Raw genomic sequence first — 17,248 nt, 5'->3', positions numbered from 1 at the left:
TACTTAATCTCCATACAAGTCGGCTAAGTTATTACCGGACATTTTGTATACGTTCGCATAGACTATTTTTTGTTTTATTATTCTGGATAAGAATAATATTACAGCAAGAATTGTTGATGACTTTTCTAGGGTTGAATTTTTCATTTAGATAATTTATGCGTGTTTAAACGTGAAAAATTAATGCGATTCTTTCACACATTCTCGTAATCGTGTCCCTCCGAGGGCGGAGCTGTTTAAACAATAGACGCGTACCAGAAGCGTGTTCTTATTCTGCTCGCCCATCGTCCACGATTGAAGCCCAAGCTGATTGTCATAATTAATCCTCCCGTCTCCTAAATAATGTCTATATTTCGTTAAAAATATCTAGATTTTTAATATTTAGTTGGAAAATCTTGACAACACAATAATACAATGACAAGTCATCATCTATCACTTAGTTGATTGATTTATTTATTATTAAAATATAAAAACAACGATAAATTAACGTACTTTATATATTTTGCTTCGCCATCCATTGAAATAAAAAGTAATATTAGGAAATGGAAACGGGAGGATTAATGATAAAATGCAGAACTGTGTGAAAAATAGAGAGATAAAAAAAGAGATTGTGTATAAAAATGAGTGGACCGCAAATGGGCCGCGGACTTTAATTAGTTGCTTAGCGATTAGTAAGTAACAAACCGAGAGATACCTTTGTATTATTGTACACCTCGCGCTAGAGTTTGGCGTAGCACGAGTTTTAACTTGACGCGCTAATGTTACGCACTTCGACGACGATTATTATTATTATTATACTGCGCGTGTGAGAGCGATATAATTATATATATGAGAAGAGCAAGCAAAAGGAAAATGTTACTCGCCACCGACATGTTTACGTAGACGATAAAAAGGAAGCTTTAGTGTATATAGTTTTGTAAAGTGTTAATATATAGTGAGATCTATACATATACATACATATACACACACACACACACACACACTCAAAATACACGTTGCGAAAACGTACGAACGCGTACGTTTTTTTAGCTGGCATAATTAATTATGAGTTCTCGTTGGTGATCGAAGACGCATAAAATCGATGAGCCATCATTCCGTTAAACATAGTTGCATTAATTAATTAATATGTCATGCGTAAGACCGCGGGGAACGTTGATGGTTACGTATATAATATGTGATATACGCGTGAAAATTTTAAGCTCTATCAATAGAATGTCCTAATATTAAATAATATAGTACCATTACACAAGCTCTCGTCATTCATCAGCATCTTTCACGTTTTGGAGAGTGAACGTATATCGCTCTTCATTTTACAATCAAGACAAGAGTTTTTCCAAAAGAAAGAAAAAAAATCTAAAAGGTAAGAAAGATAAGTTCGTTTAATTGAGATGCATTAAAATTTTTCTACAGAATTGCGTGTAGCTGCGCGAGATTCTCTCTACGATCAGGCTTTTATTAATCTATTCAGGCATATATTCATACACCACAGCTTTAGTGGCTGTATGTGGGATGTCAATACCGGTGACGGTTTACAATTTCAATAGCAGTTGCAGCGATCAGTCGGGCAATTCGATGGATAACGCATGCAACGTCTCAGGCAATATTGATCCGCACCTGGTCTATCAGCGATATCGCCAATAGCGTCACACGTGTTTCTATAAACAGATAAGAATGGAGAATTAGAAAATTCTTAAAATGCAGTAAACAATTACTAATAATTACACGATTATTTTTATTGATATATAATTGATGTTAAACGATTTATCTGATTGGCCATTTGATATGATATCGAATTACATTTTATTGCGCTGATCAACTTAATACTTACAAACAACGACAGATACCGGGCGGACAATTGGACGGAATACGAATGCAATTCGCTTGACACCAATCGTTCATATTTTGCCGATGTCGATAAGGCGCGGTTGCCTCGCACACTTGAGCTCTGCAATCACGAAATCCGTGTTCACGATTGTTCGCGCTCGATCGCTAATGCGCGAGCGAATTAATTCTCACCTGAGCGGTCGAGCTAGCGGAATAATCGACAATTTCGGAGCTACGGAATACAATTGGAAAAGAGAATTTTGGAACAGGATCCGCGGCGGTATCGCACCAGTGCTGGTAACGATTCTCACATCGGCACAATTGCGAAAAGTTTCCGGCCTGCCGCATCCCACAGCCTCCGTGCCGTTCTCGCAGGTGCCCCACATGTTGCCTGAAAAAATCAATGAGAAATCTGTTCTTTAAATTATATAAAAAATAAAATGTAGATAATATATAACAAATAAAACGTATAATATATCGATGTCATAAATTAAGAAGATCTAAATATTTTTTTGCAATACAAGAATTATAGGACAAGATTCTCGTGCCTGTGAAGTAGTTCCATTGAACGACACATTGCGAACATGTCACGTATGGCGGTAATGTTACCATGTATCGAATAATCCCTTTCTTGCCCGTTTCTCGTGGAATCTCAAACCGGACATCTTCCGTACCAGACACGTACAAAGGATAACTGCGTTAAGATACATATTAAAATGATAACAAATACTTGTTATAGACACCAGATGCGACGGATTACTCACGAATCGAAGCATTCCTGAGTCGCCGTGCGCGACGGATCGTTGTTAGGGCACAGGTACATCTCGAATCTCCCGTAATGATTGGCCGTAAGCTCGACCTCCACTTCAATTTCCTCGAAAGAGATAATACTAACATTAAATTAAATTATATTATACCTTTTTCAGGAGCACGTACACTTTTGTAAATTTCGCCGCAGCGAAATAAAATCATTTTTTTATTTTTTATAAGAGACAAAACACAAGTAATTAAAATACAAGCATATAATAAAACAAGCTACAACAAAAACGGCAGTAACTATAATTTACACGCAATGTCCGTGGCAAGAAAATATCAGAAGTTACGTTACCTGGCCAACGGTGTAGTGTCTAACTATGATGCCCTTAGCGAACTCGCCACCCGCCTCGTGCGGACGCGGTTGAGTCAGATGATACGCATCGCCGCAAACACCGCACTTTCCTTTATTCTGTTGCCAATGCACTAACAAACGGTAGCCATATCAGTAACATAGACTAAATCTAGACTAAACATCTACCAACTACGTCGAATTAATTACATCTCGTAGACGAACCTGCGTATCCTCCGCAAAAGAGCTCGTTGTCGTTGTAGTTTACTGGGTTTGCATATCCGAACCGCCACATTGCATTACGCGAAGGAGGATCCATTAATCTTCCGTGACCATGTGTCTCATCGGGCATCTTTTCAAATTCGTGGCGACGATGATACCAGCCAGAAACGCGCAAGAAGCAATAAAAATATTGCGTAAGAATATAAAATTATTCTTATTCGCTCTCATTTATTATCTCTTATTATCTCGATATTTTTCTGCCACACGCTCTATATACAGCATCATTAAATGGGCGGCCTGGTTACTTTTACTCATACATGAGATTAAGAGGGCAGGTGTGCGAGAAAGTGGAATTACGCGAATGATGAATTACAAAGCTATTGATTTAATGAGTATACTCAAAAACTGATTGACAGGTCGGACTTTCTTTGCTATTGGCAGAGAGAGAGAGAGTCCGTTTTAAAATGTAAATTTATGAAAATACTGCGATTGAAAGAGGAAAGTTCATTAATAATTTTAATTTCGTAATGTAATTATTAAAAAAAGAAGAGAAGAAAAATATAATCTTACTCGTATGAAGAGATATAACATTACGAGCAGAATATTATTTTGATAGTGCCTGGTGATCATCTTTTCCTGAAAAAAAAGAAAAGAAAATCACAAATTACAATATTTCATAAAGTTGTTTTTATGTAAAATTGTAACCCCATAGGAAACAATAAATTCCTACTACTAGTGCAGTAATTAATAAAGTATTCTTATACTTTACACTTGAGTGAAACAATTTCCTTCCAAGTAATAAGCCAGTCATATATTATAATGTATCTCTTTGTAAAGAAGAACTTGTATAGAAAATTATATATATTTAAAATTAAATTCTTCCTCAAATACACGAGAAAAAGATGTATTAAATTTATTAGCAGTCATAAATAAAAAAAGTAACAATATGGTTTAATTTGTCGAAAATGATGCTTGTAATATCCAGAAAAAGCTGCAAGGAAGTGAAAAATATTATCTTGTACGTACGGTAAATATTTAAAAAAAGATATCTAAATAGACTATACTAATGGATTGCCACAACATTAAACTTTGAGTTTTAGTTACAAGCATATTCCAGCAGTGCCATAAAATATGGTAATTTTTATTGCCATTACGGTACATCAGTCAACGAAAATTTCCTCCGTGTGTAAATAAAAATACACGAAGTAGAAACAACGTGGCATCACTATTAAATGATGATCTCGGTGGATTATAAACTTTGCGTTTCTCATCGCAGCTGTAAGCTGTAAGAGATCCTAAGGGGGACTTAAACAGCACGAGAGTTATTCCGGCTTTGGATTTGGGTAACACATCACATCGAAAACTCTAATCACAATAACGGGTTTCGCCTATTCGGAGCCTTTCGGAGGTCGAGGGCGAGAATTATAATGGAAATAAAGCGGCGAATGTCCTTGAATCAGCTGGTAGGTGCCGAAAGATCTTGCGTAAGAAAGTAAGGCGACGTGCCAACGTCGTTACGACAATGACGGTGAGTACGTCTTCGACACTTATGTCACGTATTTATTAGGCGCTGCACGCAGAACGGATTAGGATCGGCGCCAAGGATCATCCAAGGGGGTCCTTCCAGCACAATGCAGCGTTTTTGTATCTTTAAATAATCCATTCGCTTCGGGGCTCATCAATATTCATCGTCGTCGTTAATCAATCGTTAAAACATGAATTAGCATATCGGAAACTAGTATTCGCTGACATTTACGCGTACACACGTGACGCTGACAGCTGTTTGGCACGCGACGAGGCACGAGATACACGGCAATGGCCTCCATTAGGCTGGAATCTAATATGAATCATCTGGAATACCGTATCCCCGATCAATCTGTCCGGATAATTGCAAATTGAATTTCGATGAGATGGAATTATGGATCCATAATTTACGACAAACACGGACCTCGGTTCAGAAAAGAAGTAACGGTAGTGGACGCGATAAATTTCTTTCGTTTATTTTTTTTCCATGAATTAACTGTGCCCTCAAATACCTAAATATAGTTAGCACGTAACGTACTATAATTTTTATTAAGCATATGTAGAAACACTGGCGGATCTTGAGGGTTGAGTGGTTTTCGGGTTAAAACCCCCTCCTTCCAAATGAAGAAATTAGTTTTGCCGAATTTGTTTGAAAAATCTAGGAAAATGCATGACACTAAGAAAAATATTAAATCAAATAATTTTGAAAAATATTAAATCAACCCCATTATCGACCTCAGGATCCGCTAGTGTGTAAAAATATATATATATATATATATATATATTTCATATTATTTTGTTTTATTTATACACTTTTTATTCGGGGTCTTTTATCGTCTCTTTTTCCAGTCTTTTATTATCTAACAAGTCAATTCAACAGGCAGGTAGAGTTAAACGGGTTGGAAGTGGTCCCATGGTAGCAGGATAAGTGGATTCTCAGAGCCACAATGGAAGCCACACACGTTTCGCCTTGTGGTCCAAATAAATAAAACGAAAGTTTTATCGAATGTAAAACAGAGCTGGTTAGCCTTCGCCAAGAGCGGCTTTATCTTGGTGCTATCAGACCGCCGGTGATAAACCAAGGAGAGCGAAAACCAATCCTCATCGTAAGGGAGCACCCCGAAGAATTTGTATCGGTTGGACCAAGGTACGATATAATAGAATTCAAACCGGCGTTGCGGAGTAACGATCGGAAGCATAAATCTCACTCTTATAACACGAGATTCCCCTGGTCCTGACAACAACGTTCCTCGCACCTTGCCGAGCTTCGATCTTAGCAACGGTGAACGACATCGACGCGAGTCAACGATCGTTTGCCGCGTATATGCATCCAGATTTAGAAAAAAAGGACGCTAATCGCGGTCGTAAAACGCCGGATAAATGGAAACTTTGACTTTCGGGCAAAACATCCCGCTGGACTCCCGAAGCGAGAGAAGGGTTCCTTGAGTTCATTTAAATTCCAGCTTCCCTATCGAACATTATACTACGTTTAATTCTTGTTTTAAGTTTTTAGAGTTTTAAGTTAATTTTAAGTTTCTCCTGGGAGAACCCTATTCTTCCATGAAATTTTCTAGATTTACTCGAACCGATAATTGGCTCCGATAGTTTTGCATTCTGCACTTTATCTCACACGAAATCATTTGTTATCAAATTTATGTTCTAGCTAAACTCTTTTATTGACTGACAACATCTTTATTATAGCATTTTTATATAGTACAAGTTGGAAATAAAAATATGAAACTACAACCTAATCGTGATTGTAAATGAAGTCGAATTTGTCGAGCTGCAGCACCGGTTTCGGCGAACATCAAAGAGAAGTAAAAGAGAAGCCGCTTTTCTCTTTCTTTTGTAATTTAAAATCTTCAAAATTAAATTAACTAAAAATTACACTAAACCTAGATAACAAATATAGAATAAAATAGGCACGTTTATTACTGCTCTATATTTCTTTATGGCATCAAGCTAATTATGAATGATAAAGCATCAAGCGTATCAAGACCGTAAGTCGTACTCACTCGAATGCACGTGCTCGGACTGACGATCGATCCTTAAGTAGGTGAAAATCGACGGAAATGCGGTCGTTTCGCAAGGGTATGGTGCGAGCAGAGGATGTCACCCAGGAAGACCGGCGGTCCCGCGCGTTCAGACGAACCCACTCGAATGCGTTGGCGCGAGTAACAATACGTGCTTGCCGTGAGCTCGGCTGTCCAAAAACACGACCACCTCCACCTGTGGCGGGCAAAGGACTTGAGGCGTGGTTTCCAGGCAAGTCGGATGGGCCTGAACATAGTGGGGACGTAGAAGGATCCAAGAGGAAACTGGAAAATCAGTCGAACCATTTAGCAGTGGCATGTGGAATCGATGCATCGTCGATTTCCTGGTGGACCTCCAGTAATCGCTTACGCGCCTGCACGAGTTCAACCTCGGGCGCGTCTCGGAGTAAGATAATCGTATTCTTCGTCGGGCAAGATCTTCTACGACTCACTAAGAATAAGCTAATTGCTTCTTTACCTTTCGTCTTTTGCATTGAGGTCGAATGCAGGACAAATACTGCGGTACTTTCAAACGTACGCGACGAAACGCGTATGACCGACCGCCGAGATTCAAATATAATCGCGGATAATAATAATTTTTATGTTGAAGAAGATCTCGATTATTTTCATTGAATATTATATATTACTTATATTTATTTACTTATACTTATACTTACTTATTCTATTTTAATTGTAATAATTAATTATGACCATACATCTATCTAAATCTATACATAATATAAGCAACGAGGAATAGATGAAAAAAAAAGAATAAATTATCCCGTCAGAAAAGATTTCTTCATTGTTTTACGAATTTAAATGGTAGCGGCCGATGAGGAAAAAATCGAATTCGTACTTTCACTGAATACACGCTGAATACGCACGGAGGAACTGCTGGAAATGCAGTACTATTCCCGACACGAAGCACGACGGTATTTGTTGTCGGAGCGACGGACAGACAGTTGTGTAAGCAAGAGCGACAATTTGCTACTCGCATTAATCAGTGACTGATTTCGCAGTCAAGCCATCGCGAAAACACGGTCTTGCGGCTTCGATACGTCTTGTATACGCTCCTGAACGTCTGTTCAAGTTTCAAGGTTTCTTTTTTTCTTCTTTCCTTGTGAAATACAGAATCCAATGTGTGATGTATCGCATTATGATATTAAATATTATGATATTAAAATATTTCAAAATACCCATGACTGTACGACGAAATGAGCGATAATGAAGAAGACTGAATTCTCTCTGAGCAGGAGCGACTTCGTGCAACTCGCGCCGCTACGGGCCGCTCTCGGCTCTTTTCACTAGGTAACGCTATCAGCGCGTATCAGCCGCCAGTACGGCTCCATCCCTTCTGCGGAGACGACGTCGTGAAGAGCAGCCCTCGCAACCGTACTCCTACGTCGGAAGAAAATGTTCGTTAACAAGTGCCATCGTGCGCTGAGTGCGCGAGTCTTACCTCGACAGCTGTTAAATGGTATTTGTGTTAAATCATATGTTAGATCTCGTGTAATCCATATATAGGTCAGGAAAACCGGGAAGAGCGCGGGTGCGACATAGACCTCGGCAAAATCGATAAATTCATCCCGGCTCTAACTGAGGTTCTAACTGAGGCTCGCGAGCCTTTAAGCCTTTCCACGGAATATACTGAAACTCTAAATAGCGCGCGGCCAAAAAAAGAATGGCTACTTTTGATATACTCGCGCTTCAACCTTGGAATGTGTCTCGAAACTTGTGAGAAGCATTTTCTTCGACTTGTTTTCTCAATCATTTTGTCAGAGTCAAAATAAGCTGTAGGAGAACATTTTTGCAGTATTAAAATATCCAAGATTTTTCATTTACCGATAAATATTTTACGTTGAGTACATTTTGCTCGTTGCATGTCAAATCATTATGACATTACAACACTGTTACGATAGCGCGACGTAAAATCACAGTGATTCATCAGGCAATCATCCTTAACGAGCATCAATAAAACTAATCGTCCGAGCTATTAGATGATCGACGAGTTAAATTGTTTTTCTGCTCAAATACTAGCATCCGCTGATTCTACCAGAAAGGTAGACTTGAAAGAAAGAACGGCGAAAAATGTATTTGTAGACATATACAGGAAAGATTTAGCTAAAATTTCCTATATGAGCTTAGATATGTACGAGCATTATATGGCCGTTGCAGGCGCTACAATGTGGAAGAGATGCTTAACCGGTTCAGTGCCGAGGGAACCAGACGGACCGGTAGTCGTAACAGAAATACCGGGGCCGCGATCACGCAGCTTGCTACAAGAATTGAATGCGATACAAGTACGTCAACTATCACTTCTTAGGCGCCGTGTTGGCACAATGTTGCAGCTATGCAATTAATCCGTTCAACCATATGTTCAACCATATGCGATGTCTTTAACGTTTTATTTTCCTTAAATTTTCCTATTTATCTATTTTTTCCTTTAAAATTTTTTTATCTTCGAATTTTCTGAAATTCGATATAAATTTGCATATAATTAAGTTCGCCGATGGATGAATAATTATTGCATACGTGTACAATAAAAATATTAATTCGCGCAATTCTCTGTAAATGTGTGCGCCAGAGACGAAATGGATTACAATGTTGAAATCTGTGACTTCAGCAAGCGTCTTCCGTACAATTCTTCGCAGACTACGAAAAATCTTCCGGTAATTACATAATAGACGTTGACGGGAACGCGTTGCTGGACGTTTACATGCAAATCTCGTCAATGCCCTTAGGGTACAATCATCCGGCGATGCTGGAGACGCTCGCCGATCCCGTTAATCAAGTGAGTGATATAAAGCCGCTCCATCGCGCGTGGAGCGGACACTTTACATACAGAATTTGCATGCTAATCTCCTCTACAGGATACGTCACTTAAACCTTAAGTGTACAGCCTTTCATAAATTTCCGGTAGTACAAGTTCAGTATTCCAAGAATACCTTGCGAATTATTTACACACTGACTTCTCATCTTTCAGAAAATCATAGCGAACAGACCCGCGTTAGGCGTTTTTCCAGGGAAAGATTGGCCTAATAAATTGCGCAACGTGCTGCTTAAGAAACAAGTACCTAGTTAATACAGTTTTGCTTATATTTGTAACTTATTATTCCGTTTTCTTACGCAATCGCGCAAGATTTCAATTGACACTATTATTATCTTACACAGGTCGCTCCCCCTGGATTATCGCATATTACGACCATGATGTGCGGCTCTTGTTCCAACGAGAACGCTTTCAAGAACATCTTTATCTGGTACGCCGAGAAGCAGAGGCAAGGCACGCCGTTCACGAAGGAAGAAATGGTAACGTGCATGATGAATCAAAGCCCTGGCTCGCCACGGTACTCCATCATGTCTTTTAAAGGTGCAGTGCGTCAATTAGTCATATCTGTTCTTTCAATTTAGTTGGAGCTAATCTTTCTAGACATTTATAATGATATCAACAGGTGCCTTTCATGGGAGAACCTTGGGCTGCCTTTCCACGACTCACAGCAAATACATCCACAAAATGGATATACCAGCTTTTGACTGGCCCACCGCCTCCTTTCCAGAGTACAAATATCCTCTAGCGGAGAACGTGCAAGAGAATCAACGGGAGGACGAACGTTGCCTTGCAGAGGTGCCATCAAACATTCTAAGGCGTTTTCTCTTTCATCATCTTGGACGCAAGGAGAAATTTTGACAATTAAGGAGTAACGATGTTTCAGGTCGAGGAATTATTCGAGAAGTACAAGAACGAGAAGAAAGTACTGGTAGCCGGCGTGATAATCGAGCCTATTCAGGCGGAAGGCGGTGATAATCACGCGTCGCCCGAATTCTTCCGGGGACTTCAACGCGTTACGCGAAAGGTAGAAAAATATTAAGTAGCGAACTTGCGATTGTCTCAGCGTGCGTTGTGAAAGACTCATTATCAATCGCGCGTTAAAACGTTTTAGCATGGTGCGGCGTTGCTCATCGACGAGGTGCAAACTGGTGGTGGTCCGACGGGGAAAATGTGGTGCCACGAGCACTTTAATCTGGAATCTCCGCCCGACGTGATGACTTTTAGCAAGAAAATGCAGCTAGGCGGTTACTATCACACGGAGGATTTCAAGTAAAGCATCTCCCCTCCTCGCGATGAAACGATAACGATAATCAAAAAGAATTATACCGATTAATTAACGCGCAAACGTGTCGCAGGCCGAAGCAATCGTACCGCGTGTTCAACACGTGGATGGGCGATCCCAGCAAAGTGCTGCTGTTGGAATCGATAATGGAGATAATCAGGAAGGAAAATCTCTTGGACAGGGTTACGCGCGTTGGCGATTACATGTTGAAACATTTGATGGAGATCGAGAGGGAACACTCTGGCATCGTCAACTCGGTGCGCGGACGTGGAACTTTCATCGCGTTCAACTGCACCTCACCTGAAATGCGGGATACGGTCATCAAGAAACTTTTGGCTAAAGGTATAAGACAACCCCTATAACATTTTCTGCAATTGCAAATATGGCAACAAATTATGTTTGCCGGAAGGTCGCAAATGGAAAACATACTTTGTTAACATACTTTGTTGCAATTCTGTTAGCACACTTACGTCAATATGCAACATTTTCACCGTTCTATTGTCAGATCTGCTCTAATGTTGTCGTCAATTTGACTGTGGAATATGTTCGTCAGATTTGGTTCACATTGGAGACCAACTGAGGACACAGTAGGCTCTGGCTTTGGCATTATAGTTCCGCTGACATTTGTTTCTCATTTGGCAACATCCCACAACCAAAATGTTTGCTGGGAACAGATTTTTCAATAACGTTTTTGCATTCTCATCTGCCGCGCTCTTGCAGGTATCCAGGCGGGTGGATGCGGAAGTCGAGCTATACGTCTGAGACCCGCGCTGACCTTCACGGAGCGGCACGCCGATATATTTTTGGATGCGCTTCGCTCCACGCTGAAAGGGTAAAGATATTCATTGTGATTCCCGTGTCTTCCGAAGTCAGATGTCTTCCATTACAGAATAACATGGATATCGATCACGTTGTATGGCACCTATAAATGTCCATTATTTTTATATGGTAATTACGCTATAGTGCGATGTAACTTTTAAGAGACTGCGATGAATTATCATCCAACGAGATCTAGCGAATTAATTAACTTTTTTGACGAAACGTTCTTATAAAGATTACAAAATTGCAAAGCAGAAGTATTTTTCGACGAATCTGAGTGATATTTTATCTCGATTATATATATTTCATACTCTGTACAGTAGTCACTGTAATGTTAAAAAATGTCGTATAGACTAACGCTCAGTTAATTGATTGTTATATACGATAGCATTATATACATATATATTATATTTGATTGATTATAATTTACACTAGACACACGTCTCTTCCGTTTATGTGCACTAATCAATTGGACTGACGTATGCAGACAATTTATTGTACAATCACAAAATGTCTTCCAAGAGAACTGCCAATAAAAAGCGCGAGTACGCGCGCGCGCGTCCAAACTGTACTCGGACAATTATCTCCAAGAGCCTCTGCCAGTGTCACTCACTTCGACATCTTCCTAAGTACATCGGCAAAGTATTCGTACTCCCGATGGTGACTCTTCTGCATCATGTATGCCTTCGTCCTCATCTAAGAATTCATGAAATAATTCAAAAATGCAAAAGCAAAACCACGTGCGTAAGAGCATAAATATTTACCGCCACTTTGGGATCCAACGGACCATGTCGTTGCGACAAGTTCCACAAATTAACAGCCATGTTCGCCAGCGCGGGCTCCCGCAAATCAGCGCGGATAACGAAGCAGTTGAACAGCTCGAGCGCCAAAGCCGACTGCTTGTCGAATTGCTCGGTTGAACCGAGGTATTTGAGGTGATTCAGGATCTCCTCAACGATCTTGGAGCAAATTTTATTGATCTCCCCAATAAACTTCTGATCGGATCCATACAACTTATCGTTCGAATCAACCTGCAGTGCCACCACAAGATTGATACTTAATTTCTGGCTAATTTAATATTTAATCTCACAGCGTGGTAAATATAGCGATCGACTAAACTAATCGTCCCTTCAATGCAGAAAAGTGGAAAATACCTTGTCAATATGGTACGGGTAATTTTCTTGGGCTATTGTAGACAGAAGATCCAACACACGCAAGTATAGGTATGACTTGGTTGAAGTGTTCTCTTCGAAGCAACGTTGAACCGCATTGAGCAAGCCTCTCATGAGGTATAAGACACCGTGCTCGGGACTATCCTAATATAATAGAATTTATAATATAATTTATAATAATAATTAATAATTTATAATATAATTTCATAATTGTAAGATTAGCAATAATAAATGCATATCCACACATACCGGAACTACCAGCAACGTTGACAAGAAATTCGACAAGTACGACAGCAAGTACGGTTGCGAGCTCTTCTGTCTCCCATCGATATCGATAGTTTTCGGCATCTCCGGAACCAAGCTTAAAGCAGCCTTGAAGCAAGCGTCGGCTGGAAAATTCACGTACATAAAGTGTGAACATCAATGAAGCAATATGCAGTTGAAGGATTCATCTTACCTTGGCCTAGACACTGATTCAAAAGAGCGACTTGCCCGGACAGCAGATACAGTTGAAGGCGCGTGTGGACCAGAGTTAACGATGGTATGGTGATGAAGCAGAACGCGGCACAAGCGCGTACGAAAGCCGACGTTCTCCTCGTGTGATGACCGCGTACGATTTTTCTGGTGTCAACTGATAATCTATTCACACACTGCGCGTACAAAAAAATGTTTTGTGTTAAAGTTCTTTTGCATTTTCTAATATAAATTATGACATTGAATATTATATTATAAATTAATATCGAGTATATTGAGAAAGAAAAAAAAGAAAATATATATCGTACCTGTACAAGTTGTACATGAACGCTGTCAAGATTGGGAAACGCTGCCCTGGCCTCTACATAGAAGCTAAGCTGCTTTTCAAAATCGCGCCCGTAATCTACTCGTTGCACCAGGCCGCAAATGAGCTGTCCAATCTGTCGTTTCTCGTCTTCGACAGTCAAGGCACTGCGATAGATTTATTTTTATTTTTACATATCGAGACTTGGTTCTTTGAAGAGAAATTGACGCACCTGACGGAATCGTGCATTATTCTTGCGATGAACATCAGAGCATTTATGATAATCGGATCCGTAATAGACCCACTTTGTGCACTTAATCCTTCTATAACGGTTTTACAGACCTCGACCTTGATACTTTCCTTGTGGAACAGGTCAATTAACGGCAAGAAATTATCCTGCAAAGACAACAATCATAAATCATAAATTGACGTAAAATTAAGTACGATCGCGAGAATAATTACCACGGCAAGCAGTGATTCAAAATCTTGCGTATGAGCGACTATCTTCTCAACGATATTCTGCAATTGCGGGTAATAGTTTTCGAAAGCTTTATTCGGTCGCAGGTGATCGATTATTTTGCCAAAAAATAAATTCAATTCGTTTACCTGTAACATACGCATTGCGTTAAAATGATTAGAAAAAAAAGATACGTCGAACAATCAGTAATTTACAGAGAAATGTATGACGGTAAATTGGATCCAGATCTCGATGCAATGCATAAACTTATTGGAATCTGTGAGTTCCGTTATGTATTTCCATATCACATTCAACACCGATTGACAATCTTCTTTCGGTGGAGATTCTCGCACGAGGCACTCGCCGAAACTTCGATATAAGAGATACTGAGGATACCCTAAAAAATTATTGCAAGAAATTTAACATAAAAAATAAATTACAATATTTAAAAATTAATCTTTTAAATCTCGATACCATCGTCTTCACTCGCCACTATTAGATTTACAAATTCTATAGCGCGTGCAGCGATATATGCTGGCTTAAATGCAGTTAGCACTGTGTTTAACAATAACGATCTGGAAAAGGATATAACTATAATTTTAATTAATTTTAAATATAATTTCAAAATTATTATATATAATTTAAAAACATTATTTAAATGAAACATTTTGAAGTATATTTAAGATAATACCTATTCTCCTGCTTTTTGCATCGCGACAGGACTTCTTTGAGAAGGCTCTCGGGCAACGTTGCCACTAAAACCTGCATAATCCAGTCGAGAGCCGGTGAATAAAGATTCAGATACGAGTGCAAAGTGAGATTTTGCTTCGCCAATTCGTTTCTCACGGTAGATCCAAATAGCTGCTGGTACGTAAAAAGAAAATCGTAAAAGTTCTCTTTCACGAATTTGAAATCCGACGTTTTGTTCAACGCCAATCCCACGCGACACAGATAGCATCTCGCGTAAACTGCGATCAGTGGGTTGCCAATTCCTCTTATCATACTTGTTATGCGTAGCAGAGCGGTATTAAATTCACTGGAATAAATATGTGCTTTCAAGCTTTTATATTTAATTTCACGCACTTCACGTTACAAGCGACTCTTACCTCGTGGTTAGAAAACTGTAGGACTTAATTATTGCCATTTCTACATAGAGACGCGGCACCAATTCACGTATAGAAGCTATTTTGTAGAACCAATTCCGACACGTCTCCTTTGCATTTTCGGGAACCATGTCGGGCGTGAAGTTATCGGGCAAGCTTGTTGGCGTTTTGCTGCCTGGCCTGAGAAAGAAATTAAATATAATTAAATATATAATATAAAATGTCTAAAAGATTCTTCGTGCACAATTACTTGTAGTACTCAGCCTTCATTTTCAATCTTTCGTACACAAGCTTCCCAAAAATGTCTAATATATCTGTGATGAGGACAAACTTGCTTGGATAAAAAGCCATTACGGATGTGTCTACTAACAATTTGGCACACTGAAATAATTTAAAATTAATCGTGAACTCTGTGTGAACTCTTGAGGCTTACATAGATGTCAGATAAATAAATGAAAACCTGAATCGCAATTTTGAGCGCCTTCACTCTTTGATCGGAATGCCAGGCTTGTACCAATTCGTTGTTCAATTGTTCAATTCGCGCTGTGTACTGTTGCTGCGACAAGTCCAGCATTTGTCTAATCGAGCCTTCCTCAAAGTCATCCAACTGCTCCAGTCGCGTCTTCACTTTGTCGACCATTGGCCCACTTGGCTGAACTTTTACCACAACTGTAATAAATCGTGTTAAGCAGGAGGGAATGTATTGCTAACGTATTTAAATATATACAATATTTTATAAAAACTATTAAATAATTTTTACTAATTTTATAAATAACTTGGAGATTTTCTTTTTAAAATACCTTTTTCTCCACCTGGTAGGAAACTGGTAACGATCGACAACTTCTCAGAGGTAGTATATTTACTGAGTATAGCCGAGCGTCTAAGAGACCATGGTTCTACCAATTCCTCAGCTGTGTCTTTTACTTTTTTACCAGCAAGTGCGATATTGGAATAGTCCCACTATGTTCCATACAATGTAAATAATAATTATAAAATATAATGTAATATAACAAAATATAAGTAACAAAAGCAATACCTCACCTCATCTGCAGCCATCTTAGAGAGAGGATCCAATTCTTCGCGTGCAAATTGCGTAAGAGGATCCGAACCGTCCAGGGAAGGATGGCTCAACAGTGGATCGTTGAGTGGATTTATAGGAACTGGCGTGTGCGTCGGTGTCGGTGTTCCAGTAGAGGAATTAGTGCTCGTACTTCGTAACGCATTTCGTCTAGTCGCACTACGCCCATCAATCAACTAAACACACAATACAAAGATATTGTTTACTAAAATTATGCACAAGTAATATTAAGTTATTAGAGATTGATTTAAATATTTAACAATTTAATCATATCTTACGGTGATTACAACTGGTTTTAGAGGATGGTCTACGGCTTCTTCCAGGCATGCATATTTTACGGTCCCATATTTCATAGGTTTTGATATCCTGCAGCAAAAATTCTTTGCTATAGAGTACAAATTCTTCCTGACATATTAAAAGATTCTCTGAAATATTTCATTTCAAGTAGACACTTAAATGAAAATCAATTTTCTCACCATTCTATGTCAGTCATATTTTCAGCGTATCGAAAATGTTTTCAACTTATAGATAAAAGTATAGTCTACTGTTATGCCGATGTTGTGCAATTTATTCATGCAGTTTTCAGACTTGACATCAGAAAAGATCTTCATGAAATCAAATGACAGATAATTCTCGACATCATTTTCACACCAAGTGTGGGCAGTCTGGAAGCTGTAGTCCGGTTGATGCTCCAAATGCTTCAGACACTTTCTTTCCTTCTATGGAAAGGAAGAGGGAGGAAAGAAGGAAGAGGATGAAAAGTGTTCCGAAGAATTTGAAACATCAGCTGGACTACACCTATACATGAAGTCTGATAATTTATTTATTGCGCTTATTGGCTACCTTAATGCAAAACTAGGGATTTTTTCAATTAACATCTCCTAAGTTTCTGTTCTCATAACTTGTGATTTACAAAATACAATACGGACTTTTTCTTGTGCACTTTGAATAAATTTAAATTCGAGGGCACGAATCTGCCGTTCACAGTGAATTCTAATTTGCAGCTGTTATTTTGTAAAGCTGTTAA

At 39.1% G+C, this 17,248-nt stretch overlaps 4 protein-coding genes across 8 annotated transcripts; 2 read left to right on the top strand and 2 right to left on the bottom strand.

The window, feature by feature from the left end:
- Positions 1–312: 312 nt before the first annotated feature.
- Positions 313–6,803, bottom strand: LOC105281295. Of its 3 annotated transcripts, XM_020032285.2 has the most exons (9): positions 6,688–6,803; positions 3,719–3,784; positions 3,152–3,278; positions 2,930–3,060; positions 2,586–2,695; positions 2,370–2,515; positions 2,014–2,212; positions 1,826–1,942; positions 313–1,652 (listed from the first exon to the last, which is right to left on the bottom strand). In XM_020032285.2, the coding sequence occupies exons 2-9, from the start codon at positions 3,776–3,778 to the stop codon at positions 1,535–1,537; spliced, it is 1,008 nt and encodes a 335-aa protein (XP_019887844.1). In that variant the 5' UTR covers positions 3,779–3,784; positions 6,688–6,803; the 3' UTR covers positions 313–1,534. The 3 variants fall into 3 exon arrangements, with proteins under 3 accessions (XP_019887844.1, XP_019887845.1, XP_011340705.1); XM_020032286.2 differs by having other exon boundaries at positions 3,152–3,784; positions 6,688–6,750; XM_011342403.3 differs by lacking the exon at positions 6,688–6,803 and having other exon boundaries at positions 3,719–5,355.
- LOC113562626 lies at positions 6,716–8,047 on the top strand. The gene is made up of 2 exons (XM_026972576.1): positions 6,716–7,111; positions 7,959–8,047. The coding sequence occupies exons 1-2, from the start codon at positions 6,745–6,747 to the stop codon at positions 8,015–8,017; spliced, it is 426 nt and encodes a 141-aa protein (XP_026828377.1). The 5' UTR covers positions 6,716–6,744; the 3' UTR covers positions 8,018–8,047.
- On the top strand, positions 8,017–12,204 carry LOC105281297 (4-aminobutyrate aminotransferase, mitochondrial). Of its 3 annotated transcripts, none has more exons than XM_020032284.2 (10): positions 8,017–8,182; positions 8,851–9,005; positions 9,329–9,496; positions 9,689–9,775; positions 9,877–10,072; positions 10,155–10,327; positions 10,416–10,556; positions 10,644–10,801; positions 10,888–11,156; positions 11,535–12,202. In XM_020032284.2, exons 1-10 carry the CDS (start codon positions 8,119–8,121, stop codon positions 11,648–11,650), a joined length of 1,527 nt encoding a protein of 508 aa, XP_019887843.2. In that variant the 5' UTR covers positions 8,017–8,118; the 3' UTR covers positions 11,651–12,202. The 3 variants fall into 3 exon arrangements, with proteins under 3 accessions (XP_019887843.2, XP_011340710.2, XP_011340711.2); XM_011342408.3 differs by having other exon boundaries at positions 8,018–8,182; positions 8,881–9,005; XM_011342409.2 differs by lacking the exon at positions 8,017–8,182 and having other exon boundaries at positions 8,881–9,005; positions 9,290–9,496; positions 11,535–12,204.
- LOC105281298 (UPF0505 protein C16orf62 homolog) lies at positions 12,024–16,879 on the bottom strand. The gene is made up of 18 exons (XM_026972566.1): positions 16,698–16,879; positions 16,500–16,587; positions 16,185–16,397; positions 15,944–16,103; positions 15,604–15,812; positions 15,394–15,524; positions 15,147–15,323; positions 14,732–15,076; positions 14,515–14,615; positions 14,256–14,437; positions 14,046–14,189; positions 13,816–13,979; positions 13,588–13,750; positions 13,263–13,455; positions 13,055–13,194; positions 12,788–12,949; positions 12,398–12,664; positions 12,024–12,329 (listed from the first exon to the last, which is right to left on the bottom strand). The coding sequence occupies exons 1-18, from the start codon at positions 16,712–16,714 to the stop codon at positions 12,243–12,245; spliced, it is 2,943 nt and encodes a 980-aa protein (XP_026828367.1). The 5' UTR covers positions 16,715–16,879; the 3' UTR covers positions 12,024–12,242.
- Between the last annotated feature and the right edge of the window lie 369 nt (positions 16,880–17,248).

This window comes from Ooceraea biroi, chromosome 9 (genome assembly GCF_003672135.1).
Source record: "Ooceraea biroi isolate clonal line C1 chromosome 9, Obir_v5.4, whole genome shotgun sequence".
Classification (NCBI taxonomy): Eukaryota; Metazoa; Arthropoda; class Insecta; order Hymenoptera; family Formicidae; genus Ooceraea; species Ooceraea biroi.
Note: the sequence above shows the minus strand (reverse complement) of the source record. Positions and strands in the feature narration are given on the sequence as shown.

Coding starts and splice junctions, on each gene's coding strand:
- LOC105281298 (XM_026972566.1), bottom strand. Junction 16,398..16,499: donor TAAAACCAGTTGTAATCACC/GTAAGATATGAT, acceptor TTGTGTGTTTAG/TTGATTGATGGGCGTAGTGC. Junction 14,616..14,731: donor TGCAAAAAGCAGGAGAATAG/GTATTATCTTAA, acceptor ATCCTTTTCCAG/ATCGTTATTGTTAAACACAG.
- LOC105281297 (XM_020032284.2), top strand. CDS start 8,119: ATGTTCGTTAACAAGTGCCATCGTGCGCTGAGTGCGCGAGTCTTACCT. Junction 9,497..9,688: donor TCGCCGATCCCGTTAATCAA/GTGAGTGATATA, acceptor CTCATCTTTCAG/AAAATCATAGCGAACAGACC. Junction 10,557..10,643: donor TTCAACGCGTTACGCGAAAG/GTAGAAAAATAT, acceptor AAAACGTTTTAG/CATGGTGCGGCGTTGCTCAT.
- LOC105281295 (XM_020032285.2), bottom strand. CDS start 3,778: ATGATCACCAGGCACTATCAAAATAATATTCTGCTCGTAATGTTATAT. Junction 3,061..3,151: donor CTTTTGCGGAGGATACGCAG/GTTCGTCTACGA, acceptor ACCGTTTGTTAG/TGCATTGGCAACAGAATAAA. Junction 2,213..2,369: donor TCAATGGAACTACTTCACAG/GCACGAGAATCT, acceptor TGATTTTTTCAG/GCAACATGTGGGGCACCTGC.
- LOC113562626 (XM_026972576.1), top strand. CDS start 6,745: ATGCGGTCGTTTCGCAAGGGTATGGTGCGAGCAGAGGATGTCACCCAG. Junction 7,112..7,958: donor AACCTCGGGCGCGTCTCGGA/GTAAGATAATCG, acceptor CTCTCTGAGCAG/GAGCGACTTCGTGCAACTCG.